Source organism: Tenrec ecaudatus, chromosome 1 (genome assembly GCF_050624435.1).
Source record: "Tenrec ecaudatus isolate mTenEca1 chromosome 1, mTenEca1.hap1, whole genome shotgun sequence".
In the NCBI taxonomy this organism is placed as follows: Eukaryota; Metazoa; Chordata; class Mammalia; order Afrosoricida; family Tenrecidae; genus Tenrec; species Tenrec ecaudatus.
The window spans coordinates 304745886-304762137 of NC_134530.1; the positions used below are offsets into that span (position 1 = coordinate 304745886).

At 42.2% G+C, this 16252-nt stretch overlaps 1 protein-coding gene across 1 annotated transcript in view; it reads left to right on the forward strand.

Annotated features, from left to right (window-relative positions):
* The window catches only part of ADTRP (androgen dependent TFPI regulating protein), a 102207-nt gene that overhangs the window by 14252 nt on the left and 71703 nt on the right, over positions 1-16252 (forward strand). Inside the window, exon 3 of the mRNA XM_075543147.1 lies at positions 1031-1132. Within this exon, the coding sequence (XP_075399262.1) occupies positions 1031-1132 (102 nt within the window). The remainder of the gene's footprint in view (positions 1-1030; positions 1133-16252) is intronic.

The window sequence follows — 16252 nt, forward strand, 5'->3', positions numbered from 1 at the left end:
TCAACTTCCTGGTGAAAGCCTAAGAGTCATTGGTTAAAATGAAATGACTCAGCAGCCTATGAATCTTGGGTATCTACATCTGTTCTGCCTGACATGACAACACATATGAGCCATGAAACCTGAGAGCCAGAACTAGACTGAACGGTCATGTTTTTCTAGGTCAAGCAAGTCTTCTGCCTTTGACAGGGTGCAGTCTTACCACTTTCCTCTCTTGAGGATGATTGGGCTATGTTTGAGTTTACCTTCTCTAACAGGTTTTCACCTTACATGTTTCAACTTTTTAAGGGTTTACAGTAAATATCTCTTAAGTTTTGGGCCAAGAAATCCCTGGAAAGAATGAACATACAATTCTATTAAAACAAAATACTTTTTTCATTTTATATATATATATATACTTTTTTCATTATGCATATATATACTTTTTCATTATATATATACTTTTTTCATTATATATATACTTTTTCATTATATATATAAATGAACATAACAATTCTATTACAACAAAATACTTTTTTCATTTTATATATATATATATATATGGTATTGCAGTGTTGATCTGCTAACCAAAGGACATCAGTTTAAACCTACCAGCTGCTTCCAGGAAGAAACATGGAAGCTTCTGCTCTTATAAAGGTTTACAGCCTTGGAAACCCTAGGAAGCAGTTCTACTCTTTCCTTGAGTGGGGAGTAGGAATCAGAATGAGTTCGATGCCTGTGGGTTTTTAATTCTTGACGATGGTTCTTGTTGTTTTTAGTGCATACATCCCACCACCACAGAGTTGGTTCCAACTTATGGCAACCCTTTGTAGGCTTTCTATGCTTTGTAAATTGTTATGGGATCCGACAGCCTCACCTTTCTTCCATGGACTCGCTGTTGGGTTTGAACCATCCAGCAGCATATGGTTAGCTTACCCCACAGCATCACCAGAGCTCCTTAGTGTACATATATCTTTAAATGTAGTACTTATTTTTATTTTTTCATGTATCCTTAACAAACCTAATGAATCTCTGTTGCTGTTTTGTTTTCTAGTACGTCTGTGTGGTGTTTTGGGCACTCTTTCTGTACGACCGAGAACTTATTTACCCCAAGGGCCTAGAGGAGATCGTTCCAGGGTGGTTGAATCATGCAATGGTGAGTGATGAGAACATGTGGTGAACATAGAAATCCCAAAGTCTCTACACCAACTGCTCCAATGTGTCTCGTTTGTTTCCAAAATTCTCCCCAACATCCCCATTCCTCATCATTCCCTATTTCCCCACCTCATCACTATTTATCTAAAGAACACATTAACGGCACCCAATAATTGTGAAGAGGTCCCTGAGAAGAAGGGATGTCTAAGCAAGATTCTCTGGGAGCCTACTTCTGGAATCATTGAGATGGTATGCAAATGGCGGGTGGTGATGGAATAACATGGTGAACATGACTAATGTCACTGAATGGACACGTACAGATGGTTGAAATAACTAATGATTTTCTACTCATGTATGAACAAGCTTCCAAAAGTTCATGGATAACAGAAATGAAAAGATAATGTCATTTTTCCATTAGTTTTTACAACCCCCTTATATCTGCTACAGTTAACATAAATAACCAAAAGAAAACAAAAACAAACTTTAATCAACTCAGAATTTGCAACTGAGTTTAAGAGCCAAGCTATTCTTTCTTAATTTCCTCAATAATGCCTACAAACTCGGTAATAAAAAATCATTGCTGCGTCAAAATTAGACTTTTTAATATGACGTTTATTAGCAATGAATTAGCAAATAAAAGCTTTTAAAAGTCCATGCAAACATGAAGGCAGCCAACTCCTTCATGGTCGCAGGCTTGAAAACGAAGCAAATTCAGCAGAAACACATGATAAAATTCCAACCACTAGGCATGAAACCCAAAAAAAATTAAACTTAAAAAAAGGTAAACCCAAACCAAACACTCCGACTTCCAAAGACAATCTCACAACTCAGAAGGTTCTTGCCTAACACTGTGCAAAGGCAACACATGGCAAAAGGAATTATGATTTGCATATTTTCAAGGCTACCTTGCCTTTTTAAAACTTCCTTTCTGGTACATTTATTATTGATGGGTTCATAAATAAATAATCAACTTGTTCTGAGCATTTCAGGTTATTGGTACCTGGCAATCATTAACAGAGACCTGGTATTAGCAGGGCTGGAACAATGTTGCCTAGATCTATGATGAAAGTTATTAGAGTTATTAGAGCCAAACCCCAAATCAAATCACTGCCATCTGCTTGGTTCCAACTCCTCCGGTCCCTTTGGGTTTCTGAGGCTGTGAATCCTTCCTGCCAGGAACAGATGGCTCCCTCTCTCCCCCTTGGGGCAGCTGGTGGGTGGGACCTGCTGATCCCATCACCCATGACACCATTGGAGCCACGTGCACTAAGCACCTCGGAAGAAATTCCTTCTGAAAAAACAGCCACTGAAAACCTTCTGGAGTACCGTTCTAATGGGACACGCTAGAGCCATCATGGGTGGGAGTTGACTTGATGGATAAGGGGCAGGAAGAAATAGGAGCAGCAAAAAGAGGTAGTAAAGAGCAATAGGTGTGTACACCTATCGTGTGACTCTTAAAGGGAACAGGACGATTTATGTCAGCACAGGGCATTCTAGGGGCGAGAGATTGGACACTAGCCTTAAATGCCAACAGATGGCCATGCCAACACTTCCCGTTATTGTTGGGGCATTGGACATTCCACCCTTCAGACCAGGTAAAATTTTTATTTCGAGTCGTCACATGCAGATGTTGGACAGAAATATATCTACCAGTTGTTGTAGGTTTCACCTTAGACCTAGATTCTGTTCCCACAGCTCAGATGGTAGCAGGCCCTGCCCTGGTTAGGAAGAGCAGGCAAAGGGCTGATCCCAGTGCGGAGGCCCATCCACGCCGTCCATACGACAATGAATCACACACAGAACGGCTGCCAACTCTTCCCACTTTGAGGCAAGACTGTTCCACCCAGCATGTGAAGTAATCAGGGACTTATGACTAGGTCTCAATTCTGTGGAGCAAATAACACAAGAAATTAAAGAGAGAGTGAAATCAGACAGGAATAGAACACGAAGGCTCTTCAAGTTCACCGACTTTTTATGGCCCAGCGCTACCATTGTCTTAAAATGTACCTGTTTGCCAAGTTGGAAAAGCAACTGCATCAATCTCAGTTCCCTATAGCCCTGCTGAAACAACAATGACCAAGAACAAAATCCCTTGGCCATTTAAATGTAAACTCAATGAGACATTGATTATTGGTGGGTTAGTATGTCCAAGTGCTGATCCAATTTATGTTGCAGGATTAAAAACTATGTGATGCCTCTTATCTCGTTGGGATCTTTCCCTTCCCATCTTCCTCTTGTCAGACAGCCCCATTAGCTTCCTAAGTGCATCCCATCGTGCATCTGAGCCACCTATGAACGGAACGTTGCTGATTTTTTATAATCTAGCACTTTTCACTATACGAAGCATGTGTCTCGACAGTCTTCGGATAGCTACTACAATCCTTATTTTCACAAAGATTAAAAAAGAAATGAACAAAAGCTCCAAGAGGCTAGGTGATTTTCCAGGGGCCACAGAGAACATTCCAGTGTCTAATAGTTGTCCACTGGCTTACTAACTAACTAACGTTTGAACTCACCAGTGATCCGTCAGAGGAAAGGCCTGGTGACCTGACCCTCTAATGAGTACATCCTAGGAAACCCTATGGGGCATTCTACTCTGTCCCACCCGGCCACTGTGAGTTAGAATCCACTCAATGGGACACGATCCACCTCCTCACTGGCACAGCTAGGATCAACATCCACGGGAATACACTCCCTATAGCCTTTGTGATAGTGTGTCATAAGGTGTGGTTCCATCTGGTTTTGTAAATCGCCACGCAAACAAGAAAGACGTCGCGTTGTTTGATAAATGGAGTAAAGTGAGAAGTCTCTTGCTCATCAGCCCAAACTGAAGGGAAGTGACTTGAAACAAGTGGCTTCGCTGGATGTTACCAACATCAAAAGGCACCGCCTTGAAAGCCTTCCATTTGGGACCAGACGCACACGCGTCAAACACTCTCTCAAGGCTGTTGTAAGCTCATCTATAGTTTTTCTATAGCGAAGCTAGCCGTCTCTTGGGAGCTCCATTCCCCGCATTGCAGCCAGGTTGGATTTCCTCCAAACAGATCCAATGGTGGCACCCAGCATTTGTGACCTTGTTAAATAGCCATATGGATTATTTTTTATATACTTTGGAAGCAGAGAGATGACTAATGTGCGTCATACCCACAAGCTAATTAGCCAGGCAGCTACTGCACAGTAGCTGAAAGGAAACCAAACCGTCTGCCATCAAGTCAGTCTATTTTCAACTCTAAACTCCCTGATCAGACAGTAGAACGGCTGCACGGGTTGCAAGTCTTTGCCGAAGCAGACTGCCTCATCAGTTGGTAAGTTCAAAGCCCCAACATTCAGTTAGTAGCCCGATGTTTGATTAGTCCTCTGTGCCACCAGAGGTCCATGACTGTGCAGTGGGGATCTTTAAGAATGCAGGTCCTTTCACTACATGGCGGCGTCTGTGAACTGTGTAAGCCGCATCGTTGAGGGAGAAAATGCCAGAACCAAAGGAAGTGGGTCCATGGTAGCAAGGAGTGAAAGGGAGGAAGCTTGCCTTGCGTCAGACACGAACTGCTCTTTGCTTCTGTTCATTTAATTGAAGAAATTCATGACAGTTTCCTCTCTAGAGAAGTTTTGGCATCAGCAACACCAGCATCGGGTGACCCTAATGTAGTCACCCTTAACTCCACACCTTCTCTTGGTCTCCCAAAGTGCTAACCTCTCGGATTGCAGTCCAAGACTCTATCCTAAGCCCAGGTATTCTTAGAACTTCAACTTGTCGCTCTCCCCAGGTTCGAATCCTTACTCTAGACATTGTTCATCCTTTCTATTAAGCCTTCCTGGCCTATTGTCTCAAAGAACATGCTCTAATTTTTGTGCTTTCTTTTGATTTTTTTTTTGTCACAAGAAGTATAAAAAATTTAAATATTGTCCATGTCACGTTTTTAAATGTATACTTTTTAATATGCATAAAATTGACCAGGTTTCACCATTATAGGTGAATATTTCTGTAACACTGGTTAAATTCCAAATTGACTGTAATTACTCCAAGCAGAGAGTCTCTGTCCATTAAGCAGTAAGTAACTCCTCATTTGCCCACCCTTCAGCCCCTCATCACCTCTATTCTCCTGTATGTCTCTAGGATTTTGCCTACTCTAGGTATCCCATATAATTGGAACTGTTGGCTATTTATCATTTTGTGCCTGAGTTGTTTCACTTGTGATGGTATGGAGGTTGATCCATGCCATGGCATGGATCCAGACTGCATCCCTCTTTATGGCTACACAGTAGTCCATTATCTGGATGTACCACATCTTGTTTATCTGTTTGTTTGCTGCTAGACACTTGGGCTATTTCTATCTGGTGGGTATGAAATGCTTACCTTGTGGTTAGCAGTCCAACACCTGAAACACCAGGGCTAAGGCTAGGCTGCCCCGCATGTTGGTATGTCTAACACAGTGACATATATACACCTAGGAGCAGGAGCCTGGGGCATAATGGGTTATGCATTGAGCTGCTCACCACAAGGCCAGCAGTTAGAAATCACCGGCCACTCCTCAGGAGAAAGAGGAGGCTCTCTCCACCTGTAAAGAGTTCCAGTCGCAGAAAGGCAGAGGTGCAGTACTACGTTGTCTCATACTGTCCCCCTGATTTAGAATTGACTCGATGGCTGTGAGGCTGGGTATGCCTAGAAGTGGAATTGCTAAATCACCTGACAGTTTTATGTTGGCCATTTTGAGGAACAGCTAAACGTTTCTTCTGTGGCTGCACCATTTTTTCATTTCTGCCAACCATATATAAGGGTGCCAAGTTCATACACTCTCTTAGTCTGGTTACCTTTACCTGAAATACTCTCCAAAATGCTCACTACCATTGAGTCAATTGTGACTCACAACAACCCTATAGGATAGGGTAGAATTGCCCCCCATGGTTTTCCAAAAAGGCAAATCTTTACAGGAGTAGAAAGCCTCATCTTTCTCCCACAGAGTGCCTGGTGGTTTCAAACTGCTGTCCTTGTGGTGAGCAGCCAATGCACAACCACTATGCCATCAGACTCCAGAAATACTAGTATGAATGAATATGGAATTGGTGGCTACCAGGTTGGTTTGTGAACACTTTCCACTTTTTAAAAGTGTCTGTCCATGACAACCTAGAGGCGTTCAACAGAGCCAGGGAATTGCTGGTGCAGCTGCTGGGGAGCAGTGACAGGCAGAGGTCTCATCTTTGGGGACAAGTTGCCTCCAAATAGGGCCCACTTCTATTTTCATACTGTTCCTCCTTCCTTTCCCGGGGTGAAGAATTTTTGCCATGCTTATGATTGCTAGTCTAGTCTTAGCTTTGCAGCCTTTTCCCTTCTGCCATTTGGGGTGTTGCCCTAGAGTTTATGGCTAAAACCAATCAATCAAGTCCACTTCCAATGAGTCCATTGGAATTCATAGTCAGACCCTAGAGGACAGAGTTGACCTGCCCCCTTTGGGTTTCCACAGCTATGTTTGTTGTAGACATAGAAAACTTCATCATTCTCCTCGGATCAGCTCGTGGGTTTGAACTGCTAACTTTTCAGTTAGCAATCCAATGTGTAACTCATTGCGTTAACCTCTTTTTGGCAGCCCTCCTTGGTTTTATTACTAGCATTTGTCACACTAAGAAAGACAGTTCTCCTCTTGGATACGGTGGTTCCGAACCATCATGAATAATCCCAAGTGATTGGACTCTTCCTCACTCCACCTGTTAGTTCATGGGAAAAATAATCATCGTGATTGGACTCCTCCTTGCTCCACCTGTTAGTTCCTGGTAGGACCATTCATTCTGAGTTATCCTCTCCTATGCATAATCCCCTGCCATTGTTATTTATTCAGGTCAAAGGGTAACCCCTATGCTGGTGAGACAGAACTGCCTTTTGCACCTGATTGTGCTCATTCAAGGAGACCAACTTGACTATCTTATTGCGAAGCAGTTCTCTGGTTTTCGTGAAAGAAATGGAAGAAAAGCATAGGATTCCACCAGGAAAGCGGTCCCTCTTCTGGTCTTATCTAAGATTACTAAAGAAAGAGCCAAACAGATGTAAATAGCATTAGAAGGACTCCTAAGTAACTGAGGAGCCCAGCAGATTCTGACCTAAGGGACCCCTGGAGTTAGTGTCTCAGGGACTCCATCTAAATTGTAAGATTTTCCTTGAAGGAGAGATAAAGAGAACTGGATCAGAGATCCCTCTCAGGGCCTCCTTCACCAGCCCTGCTGAAAATACACACGATCGCTGATCATGTATAGGCAAATACGCTACAATCCATTAGGGATTGCAAAAATAAAAGTTATTCTGTTAAACTCAAGAATTCACAGCCGGGACCCATCACTTTCATGTCAACCTATATGATCACAGTTTTAAACCTAAAGAAGTCTTCATTTATATATTGATGGAGGAATTCAAAACAATCTGCTATCGAGAGACCTCGGCTTTTCAACTTGGAGAAGGACAACTAATTCGTTATTTCGTGTGATGTCATTTATTCACTTAAAAACTAATGATTATGCACTAAGTGCTTAATAATGGAACCCTGGTGATGCTGTACTTAGGGGTTGGACTCGTAACTGCAAGGTTGGAGACTCGATTCCATTAGCAGCTTCATGGGAAGATGATAATATATACTCCCATAAAGATTTACAGCCACAGAAGCCCTATGTATGGTCACTGTGAGTTGGAATAGACTCGATGGTAGTGTGTTTGATTTTGATTTGGGAGATGTAAGTAAGAGGGGCATTGGGTGGTTCAGTGGTAGGATGCTTGCCTTCCATGCAGCAGACCTGAGTTCAATTCCCAGCCAGTGTGCTGCATGGGCAGCTACCTGTCAATAGAGGTTTGCATTTTTTATGATGCTGGATATGTTTCTTCTTTTTTTATTTTTCTGAAGAAAAAAATTATATATATGCTCTACATTGGATTTTAGACCCGAAATTTTTTCCTGGCCTAAAATCCAATCTAGAATTTTTAAAATCCGTTTATTGGGGGCTCTTACAGCTCTTGGTACAACCCACAAATCAATTGCCCAACATATTCATAGATATATTCCATCGTTCTTTTCTAGACATTTATTTTCCATTGAGCCCTTGAGATCAGCTCCTCTTTTTTTCCCTCCCTCCCCCACCCCAACCCTTGTGGGCCCCCCCCTTGTTAATTATTTTCAAATTTCATTCCAACCACCATCTCCCTTCCGCTCTGGTTTTCTGTTGTTCTTCCCTCTGGCTTGGGGTGTTGTGCCATTCATTGCTGATTGGTGCCCCCCTCCCTTAACACCTCTCCCTCCCTTCCCCCTACCTTTTTGTTATCTCTATTCCAATTCTTGTCCCCGGGTTCCATGTGTTGTGAGTTTTATCTCTTGCCTACCGCTATGTACATGCTCCTATCTAGTCTAGATTGGGAGGCAGCAATGAGGTCGTGATAGAGGGGGTGAGGAGGCCTCCAGGGAACAGAGCTATACTGTGTGATCCATTAGTGCTCTACTGCTCCCTTATTGACTCACCCCCTCCCTGCAACCCCTCTGTGGGGAGATGCTCAATTGTCCATAGATGGGCTTTGGGTTTCTGCTCCAACCCCCCTCCATTCACACCAATGCATTTTTGTTTGTTTACTGTCTGTTGTGAATCTGATGTCCATTGCCCAGTCTCGACGACACCTCATGTTCCTATTGATTGGTGTGCTTCTTCCAGGTAGGCTTGTTACTTCACTGTTGGATGGCTACTTGTTTAACTTCAAGCCTTTAAGACCCCAGGCACTGTATCTTTTAATAGTCGGGCACCATCCTCTATCTTCACCACATCTGCTTATGCACCCATTTTTCTTCAGCGATAGTGTAGGGGGGACAGGGGTGAGCATAACAGAATGCCAGTTTGTTAGAACAAAGTGTTCTTGTATTGAGGGGTGGTATGAGCCAAGGCCCAAGGTCAGTCTGCAGGTTCAGTGTATTGCCTTATAAATATATGTGCATAGGCCAATACCACTGTTGTTACGGATCAATGTATTTGCATAAGTGCACACCTCTATTAATCTCCCTATCTATGCCTTTGTTTCCTAGAGCTTGCCTCTGTTTCCTTTTGCCTCCTCCTGCCCCGCCATCACTATCCCCCTTCTTCCACCTCTTAGTCCTTCTTCTCCGCTATCTTGGTGTTGTTCTAATACTCACAGATCTCTCCTAGATGCTGGTTTCTCTTCCCTAGTTTTTCCCTGTCCATGACGCCATCTGCTCACCACACCCCTCTCCCCATCTCCTTCTTCTCCCTCTACCTTCCAGGACCATTTTCCCCATTGCCTTCTCCCCAGGCTTCCCTCCCATGTACAGCCCATGTAATTAGGCAAACCATCCATATCCTAGTCTGAACAATAAGAATACATATGGCTGAAGAAAGAAAAGGAAAGAGAAAAAGATGAGAGAAAATAAAGAAAGAAAAAATCCTAGATAAGTCCAGGTCTGTTTGCTGGTCTCCATGAGACCCTCCCCACTGGTCCTGAGGCAGATCTAGGGGCTGCCCCTCCTCACCTGAAGTCCATTCTTGGGGCTCCTCGGGGGCTCTGTGGCTCAGCTTTACTCCAATTGCTGATCTGTTATGCACCATTCCCATACTGTCTCCCCACCATGTGTCCCCATTATTGTCCCCTGTCTCTGTATGCTCTGGTTAGGGAACAACATGTCTTAAACTGTTGGTAGCTCCACAGTCCTCTCTGTGCCCCAGCAGCTCCATGCAGGGCCTCCATCCTCTGGGCTTGGGGTGCCCATATGGAGTCTAGGCTCACTGCCCCTTTCTCTTTTTCCTTCTTGGTTTCCTTCCATCTGGGTATGGTAGGTCAGTTCCGTTCCCCCACCAGAAGGTCTAGTGTCATTCTCTGTGGCACACACCTCCAGGGTGGGGTCAGGCTGGTTCTGCTTGGGGCCGGCCCTGTAGTCCATTCTTTTTATGGATTCCTCCACGTGTTACATTGCCCTCCTGGGTTGGCAGGTCATGGTGGGGTCTGTAGCCACACTCCAATTCTGTAGAGACACAACCAATACTCTCTCCCTGGGTGGCTTAGTGCCCTGTTCTCCCCGTATCATCATCTCAGTTTCTCCCTACCTCCATTTCCCTTCCCCCTCCCCCTTTCCCCTTCTTTATGTTGCCCTCAAATAAACCTCCCTGGGTTTGGTCTGACCTCCCCGCAGTTGGGGATAGGTGTCTTTTCTTCTATTCCTGCTGTGCTGATTGTACTTACCTCAGGGGACTCATGTTATACGTGACCTTTTGAGATTGGTTTACCTCACTTAACATAATTCCTTCCAACTCTTCCAATGAAATGATGTGTTTCATGTGATCATTCATGCTTTTCAGTGCTTCATAGTACTCAATTGTGTGTATGTGCCAGAATTTACAAATCCACTCATCTCTTGATGGAAATTTAGATTGTTTCCAACTCTTTGTGATTGTGAATTGCGCTGCAATAAACATTGGAGCAGAGATAACTGGTCATGTTTTCTTTCTGACCTTCTTTAAGTAAATGCTCAGCAGAGGGATGGCTGGGTTATAAGTTAGATCAATTCCCATTTTATTTAAGTATCACCAGATTACTTTCCACAGTGGCTGTACGTATCTACATCACCACCAGCAGTGGAGGAGGGTTCCTACATCCCCTCCAACATTTGTTGCTCTCTGATTTTCTGATTTGGATTAACCTCAGAGGTATTAGATGGTATCTCATGGTTGTTTTAATTTGCATTTCTCTTACAGCTAATGAACAGGAACAATTTCTCATGTGTTTGTTGGCCATATGGGTCTCCTCCCTAATGAAATTTCTTTTCAGTTCTTTAGCCCACTTCCTTAGGGGGTTAACTGTTTTCCTCTTTTTGCAGGCCATGAGGGTGTTGTAGATTTTAGTAATGAGCCCTTTGTCTGATGTGTCATTGCTAAAAATCCTCTCCCAGTCTGTGGGTTGTCTTGTCACCCTCTTGGTGAAGTCTTTGGAGGCGCTCAGGTGTTTTATTCATAGTAAACCCCATTTGTCGATTTCCAGTTCACCTATGCGTGTACCCTTCCCTATTGCAGTGAGCCTATGAATTCCCTCGGCCAATGATCTTAGGTTTGTCCCGATTCCTTCCTTGATGGTCCTGATGGTTTGGGGTTTTACTTCTAGGTCTGTGATCCACCTTGAGTTTGTTCTTGTGCATGGGGGGAAGTAAACATCTTGTTTCATTTTTCTACATATGGATATCCATGGTTTCCAGCACCACTAGTTAAAAAGGGCATCTGCTTCCCACTTGATGTTTTTTGAGAACCTTATCGAAGATCAGTTGTCTACGTCCTGATGGTTTTACTTCTGGGATTTCTATTCTTTTCCACTGGTCTGAGTATCTGTCACTGTGCCAGTACCATGCTGTTTTGACCACTGTGGTTGTGTAGTAGGTATTAAAATCAGGTAAAACGAGTCCTCCGACTTTGTCCTTCTTGAGGAGTTCTCTGCTAGTTCTGGCCTTCTTCCCTCTCCATATGAAATTGGTGGTCAGTTTTCCCAATTCTTTGAAGAAGGTTGTTGGTATTTGAATCAGAATAGTGTTAAACTTATCAAATGTTTTGGGTAAGATTGACATCTTTACTATGTGGAGCCTTCCAATCCATGAGCATGGGATGTTATTCCAATTGTGGAGATCGCTTTTGATTTCCTGTACTAGGGGCTTGTAGTTTTCCTTGTATAGATCTTTAGTTTTTTGTTGTTGTTGTTGTTGTTAAATATATTCCTAGGTATTTCAGTTTGTTCTTGGCTACTGTGAAGGGTACTGCCTTCTTGGTCTGCTGTTCCATGGTCCTACTGATGTGTATAGCAAACCTATTGACTTCTGTTTGTTGATCTTGTATCCTGCCACTCTTCCATATTCCTCTATTGTTGTAAGTATTCCTGTTGTGAAGCTTTTGGGGCTTTCAGTGTACAGGATCATGTCATCTGCAAATAGTTATAGGTCCACTTACTCCTCTCCCATTTGGGTAACTTTAATGCCCTCCCACTGTCTTGGGTTGTTAGCTTGAATCTCCAGTGCAATATTGAATAGAAGTGAGGACAAGGGGCATCCTTTTACCATTTTTCAGTGGGATGTTTTTGTCTTTTCTCCATTGACTATGATGTTGGCTGTTGGCTTTTCATAGATAGCTTGTGTTAGCTTGAAGAATTTATCTTCCATTCCGATCTGCATGAGTGTCTTAATTAGGAATGGGTGTTGGATGTTGTCAAATGCTTTTTCTGTGTTTATGGATATTATCATGTGGTTCATAAACTTTTTCTCATCAATATGGTGTATAATATTGATTTTTTTGGATGTTAAACCATCCCTGCATCCCTGGGATTAATCCTACCTGGACTTAGTGGATGAAATGTTTTATATTCTTTTGTATTCTATTGGCCAATATTTTGTTAAGGATTTTTGCATCTATGTTCATTAGAGATATTGGTTTGTAGTTCAGTATACCTGTTGGGTCTTTGAACTATTTGGGTATCAAAGTTATGCTGGCTTCATAGAAAGAGTTTAGGAGTTTGCCATCCTTTTCTATGCTCCTGAATACCTTATGGAGGATCCGTGTCAACTCTTCCTTGAATGCTTGGAAGAATTCTGCTGTGAAGCGTGGACTTTTTTGTTGAAAGCTTCTTGATAACCCTCTCTATTTCTTATTTTGCTATGGGTTTGTTGAGGTTCTTGACCTCTGTGTGTGATAATCTAGGGAGGGACTGTTTTTCCAAGTAATTATCCATGTCTTCCACATTTCTGAATTCATTAGAATACAGTATTTCACACTACTTTTTGATTATCCTTTTTATTTCATTGGGGTCTGTTGTAATTACCACTATTTAATTCCTCATTCTGGCTATTGATGTTTGCTCCTTCCTTTACTTGGTTAGGTTCATGGACAGTCTGTGAATTCTGTTGATCTTTTTATAGAATCAGCTTTTTGCTGCATTTATCTTTTGCATTGTTCTTTTGTCTTGCCACTGGTTTAACTCTGCCCTTTTCTTTTGCTATTAGAAGGGGGGTTCTATTCACTCTGTTCTAGTTGTTGGAGGTTTTGTGATAAACTCCTTATCAATCATAAGCCTCTCTTCTTTTTTCATATATTCGTTTATTGATATCAAGCTACCTCTGATAACTGCCTTCACAGTATCCCATAAGTTTTGATTAGTTGCAGTCTCGCTCTCATTAGTTTCTAGAAACTTCCTCATATCCTCTCTAATCTGGACCTGTACCCATTCATGTCCCAGGAGATCGTTGTTCATCCTCCAATTGATTGCCCTTGCTTTTCTAGTCATCCTTTTATTAATCTCCATGGTGATCTGAGAAAGAAGTCTGAATCATCTCTATGTGTCTGAATTTACTCAGGGTTGACTTGTGTTCCAGCATGTGGTTTATTCTTGAAAATGAGCCATGTGGGCCTGAGAAGATTGTGATTTTTTTTTGCATTGGAATGGAAAACTCTATAAAAGTCTATCAGAACCAGTTGCCTAATTGCATTGCTTTGCTCTATAGCCTCTTTTCTGAGCTTCTTTCCCAGTGATCTGTCTTTCTGTGGTAGAGGAGTATTAAAGTCACCTACTATGATTGTTGTAGCCGTGATTTCTTTTTTCATCTTTTTAATAGTTTGTTTGATGCACTGCACCACTTCATTGTTGGGTGAGTCAATAGTCAATATGCCAACTGGTTCCTGGTTTGCTGATCCTTTGAGGATTATATAGTGCCCCTCTTTGTCTCTTTTTATGGTTGAACCTTGAGTTCCATTTTGTCAGAGATTAGGATTGCCACCCCTGGTTTTTTTTTTAAGTTGCCATTTGCCTGGTATACTTTCCACCAGCATTTTCTTCTTAGTTTATTTTTGTCTGTGCACTTAAGATGTGTCTCTTGAAGGCAAGATTATTAGCTTATGTTTCCTGAGCCAGTCCTCCAGCCTTTTTCTTTTAATGTATGAATTGAGGCCATTGAAACTCAGCATTATTATCACAATCTGTGGATTCATTGCTGCCATAGTATATCTTGCATTTTGGGTGCTTTCCTATCTTCCTTCCTATCAGTATGCTGTGTTTGTGTGTGGGGCCTCTTTCTTGTCTTCTTTGCTGTATTTGTTTCAATGGAGCTCCCAGACTAAGATGATTAGAATAAACACTTATCAATTACTTCCAACAACCAGCCAATGATAGTCCCTGGATAACAAGGGTCTGATCTGCAGCCCACCATAGGAACGGTATAAAACCGGGAAGCATTCTGTTGCTCTGTTGTATATGAGGTCACCATGATATGGCACTGACTGGATGGTAGCTAACAATAGCAATATGTGTAATACTATGATCAATACTTGGCAAGGCTTTTGACTGCTAGCACCCTGAAATCTTAATGAGGCTTGTATATACACAAAATTGATTCCTACAATAACAGTTAAATACTAACACAAGATGATGACATAGGTATGTGAGTATTGCCAACTGAATGACATAGTAAGTGGGGCTCCAATGAACTATGTGTCCTAGCCGGGGTGTGATTGATTCATGAGGCCTAGTGAGACAGCCTGGAATACCTTTGAGCCCTTTCCTGGTGATACTGGTGAATCAAGACACCAAGGGAGTGAAAGACTAATATTTTTAGTGTCTTCCTATGTCAGAATATGCAAGACGTGATCAATGGCTAGAGTTCAGAATCAATCTCAAAATTTCTCTCTCACTCAAAAGCTTTGTGTGATGGGAACTTACTAGTCTTGCTGAGTAGGGATAGGCAAGTTCTGATGAACAACAACAGGTCAACTGTGGGTTGGTCAACACTTGCTGACTGCCTACACTTATCTAGGCCACCTGAGGGCAAAAGAGACCCACAGTCTAAGGAAGCAAATAATATGTGGTTATAATAAGTGGTTTTCCACTTTTAGGGAATAAACCCCTTTGAGTCTTTGATGGTTGCTTGCAAGGTTTGATGACCTCAGGCACTGTGTAATGAACCGGGAGGCAAAACAGAAGCCCTGGGTCCATGAACTGGGAGGTCTGTGGAACTGTTACTCTAAGCTTCAAACCAAGAAACCAAATCTCCTCAGGTGGGTTTTTATTCGGTAGGCAGAAAAGACTAATGGAAAGGGTTTTAACTGACTTCAGAGTGCTGTCATTGGATGGCCAGAGATGGGAGTGGGGAGACTCCAGAGGAAATGGCTTTGGGAATGCATGGATTGAAATTTAGAGAATCAATTACATGACTAGCTAGAAACATACAACTGAATCTTTCCGTGAATTACAGACTCCATATTTCTATTTCAAGGGCTTGCTGAAAAAAGAGACGCATTTTGGGGCAAATCTGTTACAAAAGAACTGTTTAAAGTATTAAAGAGTATAAGTATCACTTGAGGACTAAAGTGTTACTGACACAAATCATGATATTTTCAATTGCCTCATATGGATGTTAAACCTAGAAAATAAATATGAAAGACTGTAGAAAAACTGATGCGTTTGAACTACAATATTGGTGAAGAATATTAACTATACCAATGGCTTCCAGAAGCTTGAGCAAATCTATGTTGGAAGAAGTATCTTAGAAGCTCAAATGACAAGTCTTCGTCTAAAGCACTTTGGACATGTTATTAGAGGGGCCAGTCCCTGAAGAAGAACATTCTGCTTAGTAAAGAAGACAGTCAGTGAAAAAGAGGAAGATTCTCAAAAAGAGTGATGCTGTGGCTGCACAGGTAGCTTAAGCATTGTCACCAATGTGAGCATGACCCAGGACTGGGCAGGGTTTCATTCTGCTGTACATTGGAGAGAAAAACAGTACATTGTTCTTAACCTCAATTGAATTCTGCCTCCTGGGCAAATGTAAAGGAGCGTAAACATCTATTTCCACCACATATTTAGCCTACCCATTTTGTTTCGACTTTGGAATGAAGTTAATATTTTCTTGTTGTTAATCTTCTGTTGATAGCGCTTTCAGCCAACATTTGTTGATAGCTACTACTCAATAGCCCTTATTCCTCTTGTCTCCTGAAGACAAAAACACGTACCTGAATTATAGAACTAAATGTACCAATCCTTTATAAACAGACTGCCTTGCAGAAGAGAAAAAGTGAAAGAGGGATTCAACTTGCCCAAGACCATAGAACTGGTTAATGGCAGAGTGAGAGGTAG